The following is a 19,138-nucleotide window of genomic DNA, read 5'->3' as shown; positions in this document are numbered from 1 at the left end:
TTCCTTCTCCCTTCTCCTCCAGGGGAGGCAGCTGAGATTCAGGGACACAGGGACTTGCTCATGGTCACACGCGCCGAGGAGCCAGGACACAGACCCGGTGTGTCTGAGCCCAGAGCGCTCACACACCCCTGCAATGCCGGGGCACCGCGCCAAGAGGGTGGCACAGAGCAGGCAGACCTGGCCTGCAGGCAGCAGGGGCCCCCGGGGGATGCCGACCGGGGAGGGAGAAGGGACAGCTACAGTGACTGATGGCCCAACGGCTCCTCTTGCCAACTCTTGGAATTGCTCCACGCCTCCATGGGTGCTCCAGCCATGGCCTGTCCACCCCTGCACGCCCCAGCTTCTTCTTAAACCTATCACCGAGTTCCCCGAAAGCAGGATGCTGCAGGTACCAGATGCTGGGTGCGTGCTTGGGAAAATAGCATTTTATCCTACGTAAATTAGACCTCAACCAATCCTAGGCGTCTCTCCAAAAACTACATAGAGCACCTTGTGGAGGGGCCCTGCCTGGGGCTGAGCATCCTGTGCTCGCTGGATTCACCCACATCACAGGATGATGGTTCCACAGCACCAGGGGCCTTCGTGGCCTTCCCCCACCACCACCTCTTAAGCAAGGCCAAGAGTCAAACACTGGAGAAGGGAAACCCAGGGCCCAGTGCTAATGCAAGATCTTTAAAGCAAGAACTTCCTGACCAGGAAAATGGCCACACAGTAGACTAGGGGTGGGTCGGGGTGGGGATGAGAGGAGTCATGGGACCCTCCCCCTGTGCCTGGCTTTCCCCCCACCCCCCACTTGGTGCACGCTCAGCCCCGGCCTGGAAACCGCAGGTGACTCAGGGAATCTTAAGTGGCGGTTGCTAGGTTACTGGCTTCCTCCATGTGCACTCCGTGGAAGGAGTTAAGGCTGTCACCTGGCTGTGGGGGAGGGGGAAGGGACGCAGAGAAGCCAGCACTGCCGGAAAATGAGCCACGGGCCAAGGCCCACCCTCCGTGCTTTTCCTAGGGCCCACGTGTCCAGAGCCACGGTCTGCACAGTCCGCACTGCCTGTGGTCCCTGCAAATACAGGAGCCTCGGTTTAGAACAGAGGGGACCAGCAGTCGAGGGGATCCCTGTGTGGGACTGGGTGTGTCCCTCACCGCAGCTGGACGCCAAGGGAGCTGCCAGGCTTAGTCTCCTCCATGGGGCAGGAGTCTTTCACATGTGACTTCATCGTCATAAGGAGCATCCGATCTGGAATTCACAACCGAGCCCCGCCCCGCACGGCTTGCCACATCTCATTTCACTGAGTCTGCCCTCCTGGGTGCCGACTCCTGCCTTGGCAGCCTCCCCCCCACCCCGGGATGGGGCAGGCCCGGTGGCTCAGGGAGGGCTAGGCTGCTGCTGGAGATGCCTGCGTCCCCATAGGGAAGCGCTGGTTTGAATCCCAGCTGCTCTGCTTCCGATCCTGCTCCCTGCCAATGCACCTGAGAAAGCAGTGAAGATGGCCAAGTGTCTGCGCCCCTGCACCCACCCAAGTGGGAGATCAGGATGGGGCTCCTGGCCTCATGGGACTGGCTGATCTCTGGCTCTCCGCCTTTCAAATGAGTAAATGAAAGTTTTTTGTTTGTTTGTTTGTTTGTTTTTAACAAAGGAAAGATTACAGGGAAATGCACATCTCTCACTGCCTGGGTCTGAAGGCTCAGGGGGCAAAAGAGGCTGAAGCCAAGCAGCCCCTCTGGGAAGGTCCAGGACCCTCAGTCCCCCTGGCCACTCCGTGCTGTTTTGTGGAAGGGTTTGCTCACTATCCTTCAGGGCAAGCTGGGACCCCAGGGTGAAGGAGCAATGTTGGGCGACTTCTGCAACACTTCCCTGATTCAGACCACACTCCCTGGGGATTTCTAGGCTCCTAGTGCACAGGGAAAGTGGAACACAGCCTGCTGGGAAGGTTCTAGATGAGCTTATTTTTAACAACAGAGAATTCAAATGAAAAACAATGGAATTTTAACAAATATCTACTTCGAGAGGCAGAGAGACAGAGAGCTCCCGCCCCCTGGTGCACTCCCCAGATGTCTGCAACAGCCAGGGGCTGAAGCCAGAAGCCCACACTCAGCGCAGGTCTCCCACCAAGGTGGCAGGAAGCCACAGTCAGGAGCTGGAGCGAAAACCAAACCGAGACACTGGCTGCAGGACCAGGACAGCCAGGAAGCCACACGCCCACCCCAACAGTGAACTCGTGAAGCCAAGAACTCAGGACACTGCCCAGGGTGGGATACGGCACAGGCGGGCTGTGACTCTCGTTTCTCACAGGGACGCAGCCTTGGTGCCCGTCTTGGCTTTCCCTTCGCTGGCTATGGATGCTGGCAATGGTATTTATTCCTGGGGGTCCACCAGGCCCTTGCCAAAGGTCCGAAAGTGCACAGAACGCTTTACAAATACGATCCCGTTCGCTCCTCACCAACACCTGCAGGGACACATCCGTGTCATGGAATCCTACTCCGGATAAAACAGGATGCCCTGCTGACCCCTGCAACAACTGCGGTGCTCTCCAGGGAATTATGCTAGGGGGGAAAAAAAAGCCAATCCCCGAAGGTTGCATAGAGTACCATCTGTTTCCATATCATCCTTGAAATGGCAAAAATTCCTGACCTGCAGACTGTTCTCCGCGAGTGCCTGGAAGGCGTGGGAAGGTAGGGGCGGGAGGGAAGCAGGTGTGGGGGTGCAAGGGCAGCGAGGGGGGTCTTGGGTCTTTGCAGTGAGAGAATGATCTTCGCCGCACAGCGTCAGTACTCCGGCTGCGATACTGCACTACAGTTCCCTACACCGTTGCCATCGGTAGGTAGTGCGTACAGGGTTGTTTTGTTTTGACAAAGCTACACAGTTGGGCCCAGAGTACTTCACTCATTTCCAGGGCCAGCACTCAGACCTAGGTCAGTGGGACTCACGGCCGCGGGTTTCAAGACTGGGCGGTGGCTGAGAGAACCAGGCAGGGGGACGTCCCTAAGCGCCCTGCCGAACCCTGGGGCAGGTGGGCCCGTGGTGTCCCGCAGAGGCTGTCAGAAAGCGGCTTGGGCCAAGAACCGAGATCTGGTCACCCTGCAGCGTGGGCGGAAGGCTGCGCGGTGGTGGCGATGCTGGTGGCTGCGTGGCGGCTTCTGGCTGCGGGCCCGCCCCTCTGCGCGCCGGCCGGCGTCTCGGTGGGTGTGTCCACGGGGGGGCGGTGGCGAGCGAGAGGGCGCTGTGGCGGGTACGCGGCTCGGTGCGGGTCCGGGTGCACCTGTGTCCGCTCTGCGGGAGTCACGCCCGCGTCCCTTGTTCCTCCGAGGGTACACCCTGTGATGATACCTCCCCGCAAACAAAGCGGGCCGCGGAGCCGGGCCGTGGCGCACGGAGCCTGTGTCCTGTAGATAAACCGGGTAATCGGGCTCTCCGCCTCCTCATCCCAAACGCCCGCCTGCGCCCCGGAGGGAGGGAGGCTGGTTCCCGGTCATCAACTGGGGCCTGGGCCCTGCCGCCTGCTTTCCTGACCTGGGGCTACGGGGAGCGGCCCCCGCGCCTCCAAGGCCCTCCCCGCGGCCTGGGCGCGGCCGGTGCTTCCGCAAAGGGGTCACGGCCGGCTCCGCCGCGGGGCGCACGCGGATTCCCGCACAGGTGTGGCGCCTGCGGTGAGGCCGTGTGCAGAGCTTGCTCACCGGCCTCCTCCCCGGCGGCGGCGGCCTGGGATGGCGGGGCGCGGGTTGGGGGAGGCCCGCTGCTCCCGGGCCGCCGGGCGGGGACTCGGCGCCCGCCACGCGCTCCGCCGGTCTCGCCGCGTAAGTGGCGCGGGGGCGGGGGCGCCGGGCTTGCGAGGTGGGGGAGAGGCGCCGCCGCCAAAGCCAGCTCCTTCCTTGGCGCGCGGGCAGCCGCCGGCTCCCCGCACCCGCTGGAAGCCTGCGCGCCCCCGCGGTTTCCGGGCCGTGGGCGGGGACGGAGCTGGGGGCCACGGCGGTAACGGGCGCGGTGCCGCCGCGGAGTGGCGCCCTCCGCCTCCGCGTCTTCCTTTAAAGTTGGCGAGGGGCTGCGGAGCCCGCGAGCGCGCGTGGCCTGCCCCTGCTGCCCTTGACTTGTCCGGTCCCTCCCGCAGGGCCGAGCGTGCACGCCGGCCGGCCGCTGAAGCTTGACGGACTTGGGAAGCCCTGGCCGGCGTCGGGCTGGAGCCGGCGCCCCGGAGCGCAATGGAGGCGGCGGCGAGAGGGGACTCGGGAACCGGCGCCGAGTAGCCCGCGGACCCAGGCCCAGCCCACCCTGCCATGGAGGTGCCCAGCGTCAAGGACTTCCAGTGGAAGCGTCTGGCCCCGCTGCCCAGCCGCCGGGTCTACTGCTCCCTGCTGGAGAGCGGGGGACAGGTGTATGCCATCGGGGGCTGCGACGACAATGGGGTCCCCATGGACTGCTTCGAGGTCTACTCCCCCGAGGCTGACCAGTGGACCACCCTGCCCCCTATGCCCACAGCCCGCGCCGGGGTGGCGGTCACCGCCCTGGGCAAGCGCATCCTGGTGATCGGGGGAGTGGGCACCAGCCAGCTGCCGCTGAAGGTCGTGGAGATGTACAACATGGACGAGGGCAAGTGGAAGAAGCGGAGTGCCCTTCGAGAGGCTGCCATGGGCATTTCTGTCACGGCCAAAGGCAAGTGGGGAGCAGAGAAGGGAGTGGGGGGGGGTGGCTGCCGGGCAAGCGGTGGAGACCAGCCTGAGTCCTGGGGCCCACTACCACCAGTAGACGCTAGAATTAGGGACCCACTGGCCTTACCTACAGATGGGAAGACTGAGGTTCCGCAAGGGAAATGCCTGTAACTGTATGCCCACAGGCCGCTGCAGGGGCAGAGCCAGGGGGGTGGGTTGGGGCTTCAGTGCATGTCCACATGGACCCCTACATTCAGCACCTCCCACCCCTTGAAATCTACCTTGCAGGTCCCAGGCCCCCCCCCCAAGGGCTCTGGGACATGATTCCAGGACCCCCTCCCTAATCCCAGCCCCGCTCCCCCAAAGATGCTCGGTGGGGACCAGGATGTCCCTGAGGGCTGTGCCGCGGCTTGCCCAGGGCACCAACTTCTCAGGGCCTGCAGGCGCTCACTCTGGCTTCACAAGTCCCATTTCACTTTCTCTAAGCCCCTAATTCCATCCTTTTGAGGGCTGCCACAGCCCAGGGTGCAGACAGGGACCCAGAACTCTTGGCTATAAACCCGGAGCTGTTACAGGACTTGGTCCAGGGCGAGTTAGGAGCCCCCAGGTTCCCACACGCCTGCAGTGACGGGTGACCTTGCCCCTTCCTCCGTCCCTGCCTCCCGCTTCTGCTGAGCCATCCGGTTGCCTGTCAAGACTGCGCTGGCTCAGAACCCGGGGTTTCCTGAGCGCCTGCTCTGCCCAGGACACAGGGCTTGGCCCAGGCAGGAAGGAAAGAGGCAGATCTGGTCCCTGCCTTGGAGCTATGACCAGTGAAGGTGGCCAGAGAGAAGCGCCAACCCACAGTCCCCTAGGGCAGGAGCCAGGGGGCTTCACAGCCTCTTAGGAGGAGGGTTGGAAGGCTGGGAGGTCCATGGGGAACAAGGAAGCGGAAAGAGGACCCGGTTGTCCACAGGTCCCCCTCCATCGGTGCTGCTGAGAGACTGTCTTTACCAGCATTAACACCACTGATCCTCACAGCCTGTGTGGTGAGATTCAAGCTGCTGTTGTCCTGTTTAGAGAGAAGTGGCGTGGGGCCCAGAGAGGCTAAGTCGCTGGCCCAAGGTTCGCTGGCCCAAGGTTGCACAGCTAGGAAGTGATGGTGGCATCTGGCGCCTCACCTTGGCATCACATGGGTTTAATAAGCACTCACCAGCTGTGTGCCGGGCGTTGTCCCAGACTTGGGGGCTATGACTGAACAAATTCACAAGGACTAACAGCCTGCTGGCAGAAACAAAGGTGGTTTTGGTAATGCGTGGCGAGCAGGGCGCTGGAGCAGGGTGACAGAGGCGCCGCCACCCTGGGGACCCTGAGTCAGTGCCCTTGCCCCGCCTGCAGTTCAGGGACACCCAGGTGAGCCAGAGGCTGAGGCAGAGCAGCACGTGGAAGCGCTGTCGTAGTGGGGAGCAGGTGCTTCAGGTGGGGCGGGGGGTGGGAGGGCTGCGCTTGTGGAGGTGCAGTCCTCATCCTCATTATCAGGCCACATCCCCCAGCCTCAGCCTAGGGCTGGGTTTTGGGGAGTAGAGGAAGAGTACTGACTCCTGGGGTAACCTTGAGGAGCAAAGGTGTCTGGTGTTAGAGCCTCGAGTGATGAGGAGCGGCTGCTGGGAGACGGGATTCTGGGCAGGAAGGAGTCCTGCGAATCCCGGGCAGGGGCCAGGAGAGGCCCCCGCGAACAGGTGCCTTCTGATCCTGAGACCACATGTCAGGGCAGCCCCTTGACAGGGCCACTGGGAGCCAAGAGCAGCCGGGATGGGAGGGGACTCGCTGGCCAGCATGCCGGCTCCCTGCAGGGCAGGCTTTCCCAAGGGGCCAGGCTTTGTCCTCCAGGCCTCACCCTCCCTCACCCCCAGTCCTGTCCTGGTTAGGACAGGGCACCTCCTGGCTCCACCAGCCTCCCCCGTGGGCAGCTCTGCGTCCCACAAGGCCAGCGACAGCCAGCTGCGGCTGGCCTCATTTCTGGAGCCTCCAGCTGCATGGAGAGAATTCCGGGTCTGGGAACGCCTTGGGGAACAGGCCACCGCTGGGGGCATCAAAAGAATGACTTCCTGCTGGCTGTCCCAGAAAGAGGGCAACTGGGTGGGGGGCAGGTCCTGCCCGGGGCTGTCGGGGCCTGGACTTCACCACAGCCTTGCCCTGGGCACGACCTGGTGGTTTGGACTTAGCCAAGGGCTGGACCTCACAAAGGCTCAGCTGCAGGAGAACCCAGGCTCAGCAGGGCAGGGGTGTCGGCAGCCACATGGCCACAGCTGGGGCGCGTTCCTATAGAGCAGCGGTTGGGAGCTGGCCTTGGCCGTGGTCGGTCTCGTGCTGCCTGGGAGCTGAGCCAAGGGTGTGTGTGGCCTTGCTTCCCTTCCTAGATTACCGAGTCTACGCAGCAGGTGGAATGGGCCTGGACCTCCGTCCACACAGCCACCTCCAGCACTACGACATGCTCAAGGACATGTGGGTGTCGCTAGCCCCCATGCCCACCCCGAGATATGCCGCCACCTCCTTCCTCCGAGGGTCCAAGATCTACGTGCTGGGTAAGGGGGAGTCACCACCCGTCTGTATGCCCTCTCCCGCCTCGGGTCAGTTCCCACGAGGAGCAGCGCCTGTGTGCAGAGCCTGTCCTCGGCGCGCCATCCCACTGCTCAGGGAGCGTCCCACGTGAGGGGTAACCCAGCCCCTGTCCTCAGCCCCTACCCACCGTCCGCCCTGCTCCGGCCTCCAGGGGGACGGCAGTCCAAGTACGCGGTCAACGCCTTCGAGGTCTTTGACATCGAGACTCGCTCCTGGACCAAGTTCCCCAACATCCCCTGCAAGCGGGCCTTCTCCAGCTTTGTGACGCTCGGCGACCACCTGTACAGCCTGGGGGGCCTGCGGCAGGGGCGGCTCTACCGGCGTCCCAAGTTCCTGCGCACCATGGACATGTTCGACATGGAGCAGGGTGAGCGGGCTCTCCAGGGCGCCCCCACCAATGCCCTGCTGACCACACCCCCTTCTGGCTGACGCCTCGCCCTCCCCCAGCCCATCTAGCTTCCCAGGGCCGCTTACTCACCTGGGGGGGCCTCGGAGGAGCCTGGAGCCCTGTGCCCCCCGGGGCTACTCTTGGTGTGGGATTCTTCCGTTCAGGGCTCCTTCTCGCTTGGTTGGCTGTGAGCAAAGCCCTTGCCTCCTTTCGTATGTTTCCTTACAATACCCCTGCAGGCCCAGGTGTGTGGGTGTGGGGGGGTCCCTACTTCTGACTGATGCAGAAACAGAGGGATCCTGCCTCCTCCACTCACTGCCTCTCGTTAGCCTCCTCTCCATAGAGCCATAAGGACAGAAGTAGAAACCAGGTGATTTGTCGTAAGGGATTAGGGTCCCGCACACAGCAGAGGCGTGGGAGAGGGTGGAGGCCCCAAGAGAATGTCATTTCAGACAGCAGGAGGCGCTGTGTACCCCTCCAACCCCTGAGCACAAAGGGTCAATGGAGTGGCGCCGCCGTCTAGGGTGGCGGTGGGCAGCATCTCCTTCTCTCTCTGTCCCGCGGCCACCGCGCCTGCAGGGGGATGGCTGAAGATGGAACGCTCCTTCTTCCTCAAGAAGCGGCGAGCAGACTTCGTGGCCGGCTCTCTGAGTGGACGTGTCGTCGTGGCTGGTGGACTGGGTAAGGCTGGAGCCCCCGGGCAGGGGTGGGCTGGGGTGCTGGGATCCCTGACACTGATCGTGAGCAGGAGAGCACTTGCCGGCTCCTGGCACACCACCTGCCTACTGCCACGTGCCAGGGAGTTCCAGGCGCCACCGTCCTCCCTGCCCGAGGTGACAGAGGGGCATCTTGTGTGGCTCAGGCTTGTTCCGTGGCTGGCGACAGGGTGTGGAGGGGTCACGCGGTCCTCCTGCTCTGATCTGTCTTCTCCCTGGAGACCCGGCCTCACTGCCAAATAGGAAAGCAGCCTGATGAAATAAAGCCTTCTCAGGGCATTGGGGATTTGATATTTGAGGGGTCTTCAAAAAGTTCATGAAAATACAGGCCGTGAAGAAGTGACGGGTGCATTTCCAGAACGCTCTGCAGCAAGGGAGATGTGTCCTTTTGTTCCATTTCTCTGTGGACTTTGTGGCGGCCCCTCATATTAACCCCCACCCTGCCCCACCCCGGAAGTACCGGTATTTAGACAGCAGGGAGGGGGCAGGGGTTAAGAGGGAAAAGGCCCACAGTGCGAGGGAAGGGAGACATGCTCCCAGTGCTCGGCGCCATGGGCAACTCCCACCTCCCCACGTGGGACAGGATCATGCGAGGGCCCCCAGCCAGGCAGCTTTTTTTAGTGAAAGGTGGGGAGGGAGGCCATGGTGCTCTAGAAACTTCTGGTGAAAGCAAGGCAGGGGACAGGAGGAAGGTGGCCGGGGGGGGGGGGGTGGTGGTGGTGAAATGGCTGTGACAGAAGCCACCGGAGGAGGCGGTGGCGGTCCTGTGGCTAAGGAAGTTGAAGCCACTTGGCCTCTACCTGTGGCAGGGAGGGAGCTGGGTGGCTGAGGGTGTGGATCGGCGGCTGGACGCCCTGGTAATGTCTCCATTCCTTGGTGCTGTCAGGGAACCAGCCCACCGTCCTGGAGACAGCGGAAGCATTCCACCCAGGGAAGAACAGGTGGGAGGCGCTGCCCGCCATGCCCACGCCGCGCTGTGCCTGCTCCAGCATCGTCGTCAAGAACTGCCTGCTGGCCGTGGGGGGCGTCAACCAGGGCCTGAGCGACGCGGTGGAAGCCCTGTGTGTCTCCGACTCCTAGCCGTGGCCGGGCCCAGCCCTGGCCCCGGAGCGTGTCCCTTTACTCTCGACGTGAGGCGTACGGGCTGCTCCCCAGGCCGCCAGCTCCTGTCAGCAGCCACAGGAGCAGATCCTGGGGCTGTACCTACCCCCGCCACCTCCAAACCCTGCCAGTCCCAGAACGCTGTCCAGAGCACAGATGACCCTGCCGGGCCCAGCTTGCCACTGGGCTGTCCCCTGCAGAGGGTCCCTACTTACTGCTCGGGCACAGGAGAGCCCTGGGGCAGCGCCCCCTCCCACCTGAGAGGGTGGCTCTGATGGGGGCTGAGCCGCGATTGCTGTCTCCCCAGCACTGCACTACTTGGAGGGTCTTGAAAAGATGGAGGTCAACATCTCTTCCCTCTTTAGTAGGGCTCGGCCCGGGGCCTAAGCTGCTTGGCCAGAGTTGAATGTGAAGCTAGAGGCAAGCACACTGGGAGGGACACGGGCTCACGTGGCCAGTCCAGGCCCCAGGGGCTTCCTCTGGGGGTCCTTGCCAGGTGCTGATGATGGGGAAGAAGCAATGGGCTCCCCACATCTCTCCCCGTTCCATGTCCCCACCAGAGGCCTGGCCCTCTGTCACTGATGGTCCCCAGGGTGTCCCTGTGCGAAGCCGCCTCATGTACACTGTGCCATCAAAATCCACCATGATGGGTTCATTCACCGGTTAGCAGCAGCAGCACAACGATGAAAGTCTATATTCCTATCTTCTGTGGTGCCTTGATTCAGGCTGGAGTGGAAGGGTGTCTGATGGGCAGAGGGGACCCCGTGACAGTCCTTCTGCCACGCTGAGGCTAGATGGGGTCCCACGTGGCCATCATCTCGGCTGTCCCCCCCTCCCAGTGCCGCCTCTACGATCCCGGCCACCGGTCACCCACCCCCACCCCGGCAAAGGCAGTTCCTTCTCTTGCACTGAGATTCCAGGAGTCCTCAGAGAAGGTCACGTTCACACGGGGTCTTCTGCATCTGGTGCCTCCCTGTGTCGCCTCCCTTTACTCAGCCTGAGCTCCGACTTCCTATTTTTCTTATGCAAACTAGGAAGGGATCTGCTCACTGACCTGGGCAAAAAGGACTTGAAGAATGTGCCTCCTGTTAGCGTACATACCCCCTCTGGTTCTCAGAGTGACGTGCAAGAGAGGAGAGAGAGAGAGAGCGAGCCTCCATCCACTGGTTCAGTCCTCAAATGGCCAGGCCGAAGCCAGGAGCCTGGAACGCCATCCATCATCCAGTCTCCCACGTGGGTGGCAGGGGTCCAAGGGCCTGGGCCATCCTCCATTGCTTTTCCAGGCGCATCAGCAGGGAGCTGGATCAGAAGTGGAGCAGCCAGGACTCACCAGTGCCCCAGTATGGGATTCGGGGATGGAGACAGTGGCTTAGCCCTCTGTGCCATGACCCTGACTCCTCAGTTGCTTTGGAAAGCTGGGCCAGCAGGTTGCTGAAGGGCTTAGAGAAGTGGGTAACGCTCCTCCATCACGGACAGATGGTTTCTCCTGGGGGCGGGAGCTGGAGGATCAGCTGCCTGGGTCTAGGGAGCCGCAGGGGGCCTCCTGGGGTGGGGCCGCCACCTTCAGCCAGGTCTTCCAGCACAAGTGGAACCTGGGTCTTTAGGGGTTAGGGATTTTTTTCCTCCGGGAACCTGACTTTTTCCTTACTTGGATCCCAGAAGGGCACTGCCACCTGCTGGCCAGCCTTTCCTTCCTGCCCTGACCAGGAGGAGTCCGGAGGCCGCGGGGGCCCCCTAGCGAGCAGACTTCAGAGAGGCCTGTTGCTGCCCAGGCCCTGCTGTGGTTCCGCCCGGAAGTCACCGTTAGGCAAAGGGGCTGGAGGTGCTACAGACGCTAGGGAGGATTCAACGGCACAGCCGCCGGGAGAAGCTGCCCTGAGGGCCGGCCCTGGTACGGTCTCCCCTTCCCCTCCCACTTCTGCCTCACAGCCCCCATCCCTACCCCTCCCTAAGAGCCATGTGTTCAAACGGGGGACAGAGCCAAGTGCACCCAATGGCCCTGTATCCATGGATGGGACTGAGACACTAAAATCATAGAACCTGAGGGGTGGGCATAGGGGCACCAGCTCTGAAAGGCTACATTCACCTCCGACCCCTGTACGGGCAACTCAGGGCTGCAGCTGCTCGGAGCCGAGGACTCGGCTCTCAGGAGTCCACCTGGAGAGGCTTGGGGTACCGCCCCGAGGATTCGGGGAGGTACTGAAGGTCAGTGCTAGCCCACATGGTCCTGCGCTTCGTGGTGCCCTGGACGAGGCACAGGGCCTGGGGCCCGATGACCCGGCTCCAGGCCTCACTCCCCACTGCTGAATGCCCTCCCATTTCACAGGGGAGAAGACCAGGGCTCGGAGGGGTTAAGCTCGGGTAGCTTGCCCAGGGTCACCAGCTGTAAGTGACTGAACAAGGTCTGCTTCCCAAACGTGTGAGTATCGCTCTGCACTTCCTCAAATGGAATAGCAGCAGCAAAGGCGAGAGGACCAACTACGTGTCCCAAAATACCCAGGCTGGAGGAACGGCAGCTCTGAGGGCCCCTACTGTGCAATAGATACTGAGCATAGAATATTCCTGAGTCCATATCCCTGGGAAAGTTCCCCGCCAAAGTCTTTGTCCCATCTTCGATTCCACACTGTTGGGTAGCATTTGACACCTGATGAGCTAGAGGGGGTCTCCATCCCCACCCCGCACCCCCGCCCCGCAGAGCGTGTCTGTCTTCAGAATGGTCTTGGTCTAGAAGCCTGGCATGACGCTAGGCCTGGGTTCCTGCCCCTACCAGCTGCAGTCCAGGGGAAGACAGGAGACCGAGCCTGCGGTTGGTATTTGGCCAGCGTCAGCCTTGGCTGGTGCAAACCAGGACGACTCCAGGGAGCTGAGATGAACCAAGGGGAACAGGGCAGCTTTCCGGAAAAAAAAAAAAAATCTCAAACTGCACAATGAAGGAAGAGGAAGACCGGCGGGGCAGAGAGGCACAGGCCGTGCGCGAGAGGGACCGGTCCAGGTCGTGACTGTCATGGACTGCTTGATTTCGGGCATCCTGCTTACCCTCTCTGAGTGTTGGTTTCCTCATTTGTAAAACGGGCACCGTGAGGCCACACCTAGGAGGCCAGGTGGGACAATTGCGAGTGTTCAGCAGGTGGCTGTGGCCCGACACACGCCGGGGAAGGAGAGGCGCTCCAAGCCCACTGAGGGAAAGGGCTGGCTTACGGTGAGGCAGCAGGCGGGTGGATCAGGGAAGGTCTCCCTGCGTGCCTGGCTGAGGGGTCTGACTCTGCAAAGGTGGGAGATGGGAGCCGCGTGGGGTTTGGAGTGGAGGAGCAGTACGATCAGATTTGTACCCCTGTCTTGGGGAGGCACCCGTGCTTTTGCCGCACTCACAGCAACCCTGGCACCCTCAGCGTGGGCACCCAGGCGCAGACTCCTTCACCTTTGGAAGTGCAGTGCCGTGGCTGTCACTGCCCTCGGGCAAGGCAGGGCCACCTGCTGCTTTGGGTCATTCTGCTCTCCCACCCCCCAGGACCCAGGGCCACGTTTGCCATTGTGGCTGGAGGGACCTTGGCACCTTGGTACAGACTGGGACCAGTCAGTTTCACAGTTGTGTAAACTGAGCCCAGAGGAGTTGTGGGACTTCCTCCAGGGCTCCCAGGCTACGTGAGGGAGGGGCACGTCCTCCTCACCTGTCGTCACCTGCTTGGTGCCTGGTGGCGCCTGGCACAGCGCCAGTGCCTGCTGCCCATGTGTTAAGGGAACGAACAGAGGGCTCACCAGGGGGTGAACGGGGAGAGATTCCGGTGCCCAGTCCCAGTTCCTAATTTAGCCTGGACGCTCACGGCTCCTGAGACAGTTTCTTCATTTCCTGCAAAAGTTTCCAGCCACCTCCCTCCTCGGGAGAGGAAATTGTTGGCAGATGACTCACAGGGCCCACGAGTAAGGGGCTGGAGGCAAAGAAGTACCTGAACAATTGGTGCCAGAGGCCCTTCTGGACAAGGAGAAACCCGTCCTCCCCACCAGCTTCTGGGCCATGGAGGGCTGGGGACAGAGGACTCCAGGTGGCAGCTGCTGGCCTGCTGGCCTTCTGGCCTGCAGGGCTGTGCCTGGTCTGTTGGGGCTCCACCACTGGGCAGCCCTGGGAGGAGGATGTGGCTGTGCCAGGAGGGTTAGGGACCCCTAATACTTGACCTTGACCATCCCATCCTCCTGTGTGAAGCACAAAACAAGGACCTGGGGATGCCCTGCCCACTGTTCCACAGAAAACCAGCCATAGTTCTAATCTCAGCAATTCATAGTTTTGAAAACAAACGTTGGGGCCAGGGTTGTGGCATAGCAGGTAAAGCCGCCGCCTGCAGTGCCGGCATCCCATATGGGCACTGGTTCGAGACCCAGCCGTTCCACTTCTGATCCAGCTCTCTGCTATGGCCTGGGAAAGCAGTAGAAGATGGCCCAAGTCCTTAGTCCCTTGTACTTGTGTGGGAGATCTGGAAGAAGCTCCTGGCTCCTGGCTCTTGGCTTTGGAATGGTGCGGCTCTGGCTGTTCCGGCCAATTGGGGAGTGAACCAGCGGATGGAAGACTCTCTCTCTCTCTCTCTCTCTCTGCCTCTCCTTCTCTCTGTGTGTAACTGAATTTCAAGTAAATAATAAATCTTAAAAAAAAAAAAAATTAGGAGGTGAGCATTGTGGTAGCTCCGGTCAAGCTGTAGCTTGGGACACCCACAAGCCAAATCGGAGTGCCAGTTCAGGTCCTAGCTGCCCCAGGCTTCTAATGCAGCTCCCTGCTGATGTGCCTGGAGGCAGCAGGTGATGGCCCAAGTGCTTGGGTTCCTGCCACCCATGCGGGAGACCCGGATGGAGTTCCTGGCCCCTGACTTTGGTCTGGCGTTACCCTGGCTGTTGTGGACATTTGGGGAAAGAACAGACAGAGATATAGATATGCACATATGTATGCATGTCTGTCACTTTGCCTTTCAAATAAATAAATCTCAAAGAAACAAGCATTACTGGGGAACATCAATTGACAGGTCTCTTTCCCAGGCTCCCTTGCTCCATATTCCAAGTCCTCATTTGCAGAAGAGGCCTGGATTGGCTTGGAGCTGTGCTTCCAAGCGGAAGCTCATGGCACTCAGACCCTGGCTTCCAGGCCTTCGGTGCAGCTGGCTCAAGCCCAGGTTGCAAGTGACCTGCTCACTTTCACTCCTGTCCCTCATGGAGCCATGAGCGTAGCCCAGGTCCTGACTGCCTGGCATGGGGACGACTTCTGTAGCTCCCCCCCACCTCCAGTCTCCCCGCCTCTGGCCCTGCACCAGGCTGCTAGGGTTCCTGTGCCCTCCCAGAAGTTGTCTTCTCTGTAGATCTGACTCCATCCTCACGGGCTTGACTCTCTAGGGGAGTCCAGCATCATCTGGGTCTCTCATGTCCTTCCCAAGGGTTCCACCCTTCCAGCCCGATGTTCCCTGAACGGGTCCAGTTGCTCAGTACCCACTGCCATGCACAGGCCGTGTCTCTTCCTCCTGGACGCCTCCTCCACTGAGCACGTGGAGAATGCAAGCCACTGTTTCCTGGTCCTGTCCCTACTCCCCTACACCCACAACTAAGGAAGCTGTCCTCAGGCCTGGGACAATGCCATTCACCGAGAGCATCCCAGAGTGCCTGGCCTGCAGTATCCAAATCCCAGGGCGCGAACACCTGAGCTGAGTAAAAGCCAGGAATCCGAGGGCCTGGAGACGGAGGCAGCTTCGAGAGGCATCTTCACAACGCCGCCTTGTCTCTAAGCTCCGCCAGCGCCTGTGGCTGACGCAGGGAACCGGATCCAGGAAATAGCAGTGTTTCAAATCCCCCTGCTTGGGGATTGGGTTCCCACTCCCCTTTGTCATGGGCTCTCACGAGAGGGACAGGGCAGGCTCAGGCTTTTTATGAGCTGTGGGTGACAACCAGCTGATTAATCCAGCCTTGTAATCACAGCCCCCAGCACCAATCTGGGCTCCTGTCATTTGGGTCAAGAGGAATGTGAGCCCCCGCCTTCCCTCTCTAAGGGCCAGGAGCTGGTGACCCGGCTAAAGAATGTGCCTTGCTGGGGGTTGCATTCCAGGACCAGCTTGGGAGGCCAAGGGCTCAGGTTGCCAGCAGGAGCCAGGCACGGGGCAGGGAGGCAGTCCCGGGCAGACCTCCCTCCTGGGCACACCTCCCGTGCCCTGCCCTGCCCTGCCCTGTCAGTCCTGGGCCTCCCTGTGCGGAGGCAGAGCCAGGAGGAAGAAGACAGCCACCCCCTCCTGGGAGCAGCATTCCGATGGAGTAGCCACAGCTCCCAGCACATAAACCCCCAGCCACTAGGGAGCTGGTAGCAGCCTGTAGATCACCTACGTTTCCGGGGGCTCCTTTGACCAAGTAAGAACTGGGGACTAGGAGACCGAGTCTGACACCCAGGGCTGTGTGACCTGTGCTGGGTGCAGAGCTGCTACCTCCCATTCTCTGACTTCTGTTCTGACCCTCACTGTACCCCCAACTTCGTCATTTTGGTTGGTGGAGACATGGAGTGCCCCACGGAGGGCCCCCATGAAAACACTACCCCTGGTGTGAGCACGGCTTTGCCAGCCGCATGGTGATGGGAGTTACGCAGCCTCAGAGATTGGGAAAACCACCCAGGAGTGAGGGGCAGAAAAGGAGGAAGATCCTTTCACTTTCCCACTGACAATGGGGATAAAGAGCCCCCCCCCATAGCACTGGATGCTCTAGACTTCAAATCTGCACAAATGTGGGGCTGGCATTGTGGCATGGCGGGTTAAGCTGACACCTGCGATGCCATCATCCCATATGGGCGCTGGTTCAAGTCCTGGCTGCTCCACTTCCAATCCAGCTCCCTGCTAATGTGCTTGGGAAAAGCAGCAGAAGATACCCCAAGTGCTTGGGCCCCTGCACCCAGATGGGAGACCAGGATGAAGCTCCTGGCCCCTGGCTTCAACCTGGCACAGCCCTGGCCATTGCAGCCATTTGGGGAGTAAACTAATGGATGGAAGATCTCTCTCCCTCTCTGTAACTCTGCCTTTCAAATAAAGGAATAAATAAAAAGAAACTTTAAAAAAAAAATCTGTACAAACATCCACCTGTTTTTCCTCCCTTGCTTTGGCATCACAAACCCACACTGGGGCTGGGGGGGGGGGGGGAGGGGAGGGCGTGGCGGCACTGTAGTGCAGCGGGTTAAAGCGTTGGCATGAAGCGCCGGCATCCCATATGGGCACCGGTTCTAGTCCCAGCTGCCCCTCTTCTGATCCTGATCTCTGCTATGGCCTGGGAAAGCAGTAGAATGTGGCCCAAGTCCTTGGGCCCCTGCACCCACATAGGAGACCTGGAAAAAGCTCCTGGCTTGGGCTTGGCGCAGCTCCGCCTGTTGTGGCCATCTAGGGAGTAAACCAGCGGATGGAAGACCTCTCTCTCTCTCTCTCTTTCTCTCTGTCTCTACCTCTCTCTGTAACTTTGACTTTCAAATAAATAAAATAAAGTCTTTAAAAAAGAGAGTCCTTTCTCTTCTCTCCCAACATGAGCTCCAGCCTTGGCATTTCTTTTTCTTTTAAAGATTTATTTATTTATTATTTGAAAGTCAGAGTTACACAGAGAGAGGAGAGGCAGAGAGAGAGGTCTTCCATCCGATGGTTCACTCCCCATATTGGCTGCAATGGCCGGAGCTGCGCCAATCCAAAGCCAGGATCCAGGAGCTTCCTCCGGGTCTCCCATGCATGTGCAGGGACCCAAGAACTTGGGCCATCTTCTATTGCCTTCCCAGGCCACAGCAGAGAGCTGGATCAGAAGTGGAGCAGCTGGGACTTGAACCGGTGCCCATATAGGATGCCAGCGCTTCAGGTCAGGGCATTAACCTGCTGCACCACAGCGCCGGCCCCGAGCCTTGGCATTTCTATCTGTCCCCTGCCTGCACCAGATGCCCATATGGGATGCTGGCACTGCAGGCGACTGCTTTACCCACTATGCCACTGCGCCAGCCCCCAGGAATCCTTTCTATACCGAAGCATGATGGAGTCACAGGGGCTCCAGCACTTGCCAGCTTTGAGAACCTGCATGGGCAGTGACTTGATTTTTCTGTGTCTCGGTCTCTTCATCTGTGCAGTGGGGCATAATTGCATGCCGGCCCCTACTTCACGGAGTTGTGATAAGGACGGAACTCCCGAGCAGAGGTAACGTAAGGGGCAGTGGCCGGCTCCCAGTGTGTTAGCATAGAGCGTGCTCCTCGTGCTCAGACTTGCAGAGATGACGTGGAGTCACAGTCCACCCGCGACAGGGCAGAGCTCAGGCCAGGAGCCAGGCCTGAACCAACACTGTGCCAGCCTGGGGTTGAGAGAAGGAATGTGGCTCCTGGACATCCAAGAGACGGAATTTCACTGCCAGGAGGGCTGAAGAAGGGGCGTGACTAAGGCTTCTAATGTGGCCGAGCCATCGCAGGGAACTCACAGCAGCTGCGAAACGGAACTCAGAGCTGACTTCTCCAGATCCCTTCTCACAGACAAGAAACCGCACCCCGAAGAGAAAGTCCTTGGCCACAGCCACTGTGTGGGCTGGTGGGAGAGGTGGGGCTGGGTCCCAGGACGCCTCCCTCTGTGCATGGACTCCTGCCTCCTCCCTCTGGGCATGCTCTGGCTACAGCCACTGGCAGGACAGGGCAAGCTCTCTGGCCTGGAGACAAGGCCCTCCCAGGCCTGGCTGCTGAATCCTCATGGCAATGGAGAGCTTGACCACTCTGTGTTCAGCATTTGCAGTGCGAAATTCTCCAAACTCCTGGTGAGGTTCTCTAGAAGTGAAATCGTCAGTAGCTCAGTGGCTCCTCCACACACAGCCCCCCGAGCTCTCTGTGTCTCCTTGTATACCCCAAGCCCCTTTGGGCACCAGAAAGCAAAGCAATGGTTAGCGGCACAGCTGAGATGTCAGCCTGATAAGAGGTTTGCCTTGCAGCTTGGCTACTTCCCAGCCGGAGGGTCTTGCATGTGACCGGGCACCTAAGATCCTTAGACCCAGGGATGGCTCATGCAATGTTAGGTGCCGTGATGTCTGTCACTGCGGTTGTTCAGTGCATGTTTGCTGAATGAACAAACAAATGAGTGACTCGTTAAAGGAACCAATTGCCTAAGCAGACCCTGTGCGTGGCCACAGCGTAAAACTTGCTAGGCTCAGTTCGGTCAGAAGAGGGCAGCTTTGAGCCAGGCAGCCCAGTTTGCCATAGCCTGCCAGGATTTCCAGGCCTCCTTGTCTTGGAGGGCGAGGGCCAGGCCTGACATGCAAGTTCCTACTCAGGCAGTTTCGGCAGCTCCCAAGGGGGAAGGTCATCACTGCCCCTCTGTCCCCCAGGGGGCAGGGGTGGGGGCGGGGTGAGATACCAAGGACCTTAACGCACCCTCAGAGCTCTGGGGGAGAAGAATGTGCTGTCTGGGACCAGAGAAAGGGGAGCAGGGGCCCAGGCACCTACACTAAGATGATTCCGAGAGAAGAGACCCCCTGGGGCCCTGGAGATCCCTAGAGCTCATCAAACACAGAATGTGGGTCTGTCCGTCCTTCTCTCCTCCCCTCAGACCCCCAACCTCTCAGGATCTCCTCCCCTCACCCCATTCCCCCCCAGCACACCCCTCATCCAACTCTCACCCAGACTTCAAGGCTCCACGTGGGGCCCTCCCTGGAGCTCCAAGCTAAGCCCCCCAGCCCCTTTCAGCCC

At 60.5% G+C, this 19,138-nt stretch overlaps 1 protein-coding gene across 1 annotated transcript; it reads left to right on the top strand.

The window, feature by feature from the left end:
- The first annotated feature begins 3,228 nt into the window (after window positions 1-3,228).
- On the top strand, window positions 3,229-14,415 carry KLHDC8A (kelch domain containing 8A). The gene is made up of 6 exons (XM_062210211.1): window positions 3,229-3,393; window positions 4,101-4,642; window positions 7,038-7,202; window positions 7,391-7,606; window positions 8,207-8,308; window positions 9,230-14,415. Exons 2-6 carry the CDS (start codon window positions 4,267-4,269, stop codon window positions 9,421-9,423), a joined length of 1,053 nt encoding a protein of 350 aa, XP_062066195.1. The 5' UTR covers window positions 3,229-3,393; window positions 4,101-4,266; the 3' UTR covers window positions 9,424-14,415.
- The last annotated feature ends 4,723 nt before the right edge of the window (window positions 14,416-19,138 follow it).

Source organism: Lepus europaeus, chromosome 14 (assembly GCF_033115175.1).
Source record: "Lepus europaeus isolate LE1 chromosome 14, mLepTim1.pri, whole genome shotgun sequence".
NCBI classification, from domain to species: domain Eukaryota; kingdom Metazoa; phylum Chordata; class Mammalia; order Lagomorpha; family Leporidae; genus Lepus; species Lepus europaeus.
This window is presented reverse-complemented; position numbering and strand designations above follow the sequence as displayed.

Excerpts from the sequence above, each read along its gene's own strand:
- KLHDC8A (XM_062210211.1), top strand. The coding sequence starts at position 4,267 with ATGGAGGTGCCCAGCGTCAAGGACTTCCAGTGGAAGCGTCTGGCCCCG. Across the intron at positions 7,203-7,390 it reads GTCCAAGATCTACGTGCTGG|GGGGACGGCAGTCCAAGTAC; the intron begins GTAAGGGGGAGT and ends TCCGGCCTCCAG. Across the intron at positions 8,309-9,229 it reads CGTCGTGGCTGGTGGACTGG|GGAACCAGCCCACCGTCCTG; the intron begins GTAAGGCTGGAG and ends TGGTGCTGTCAG.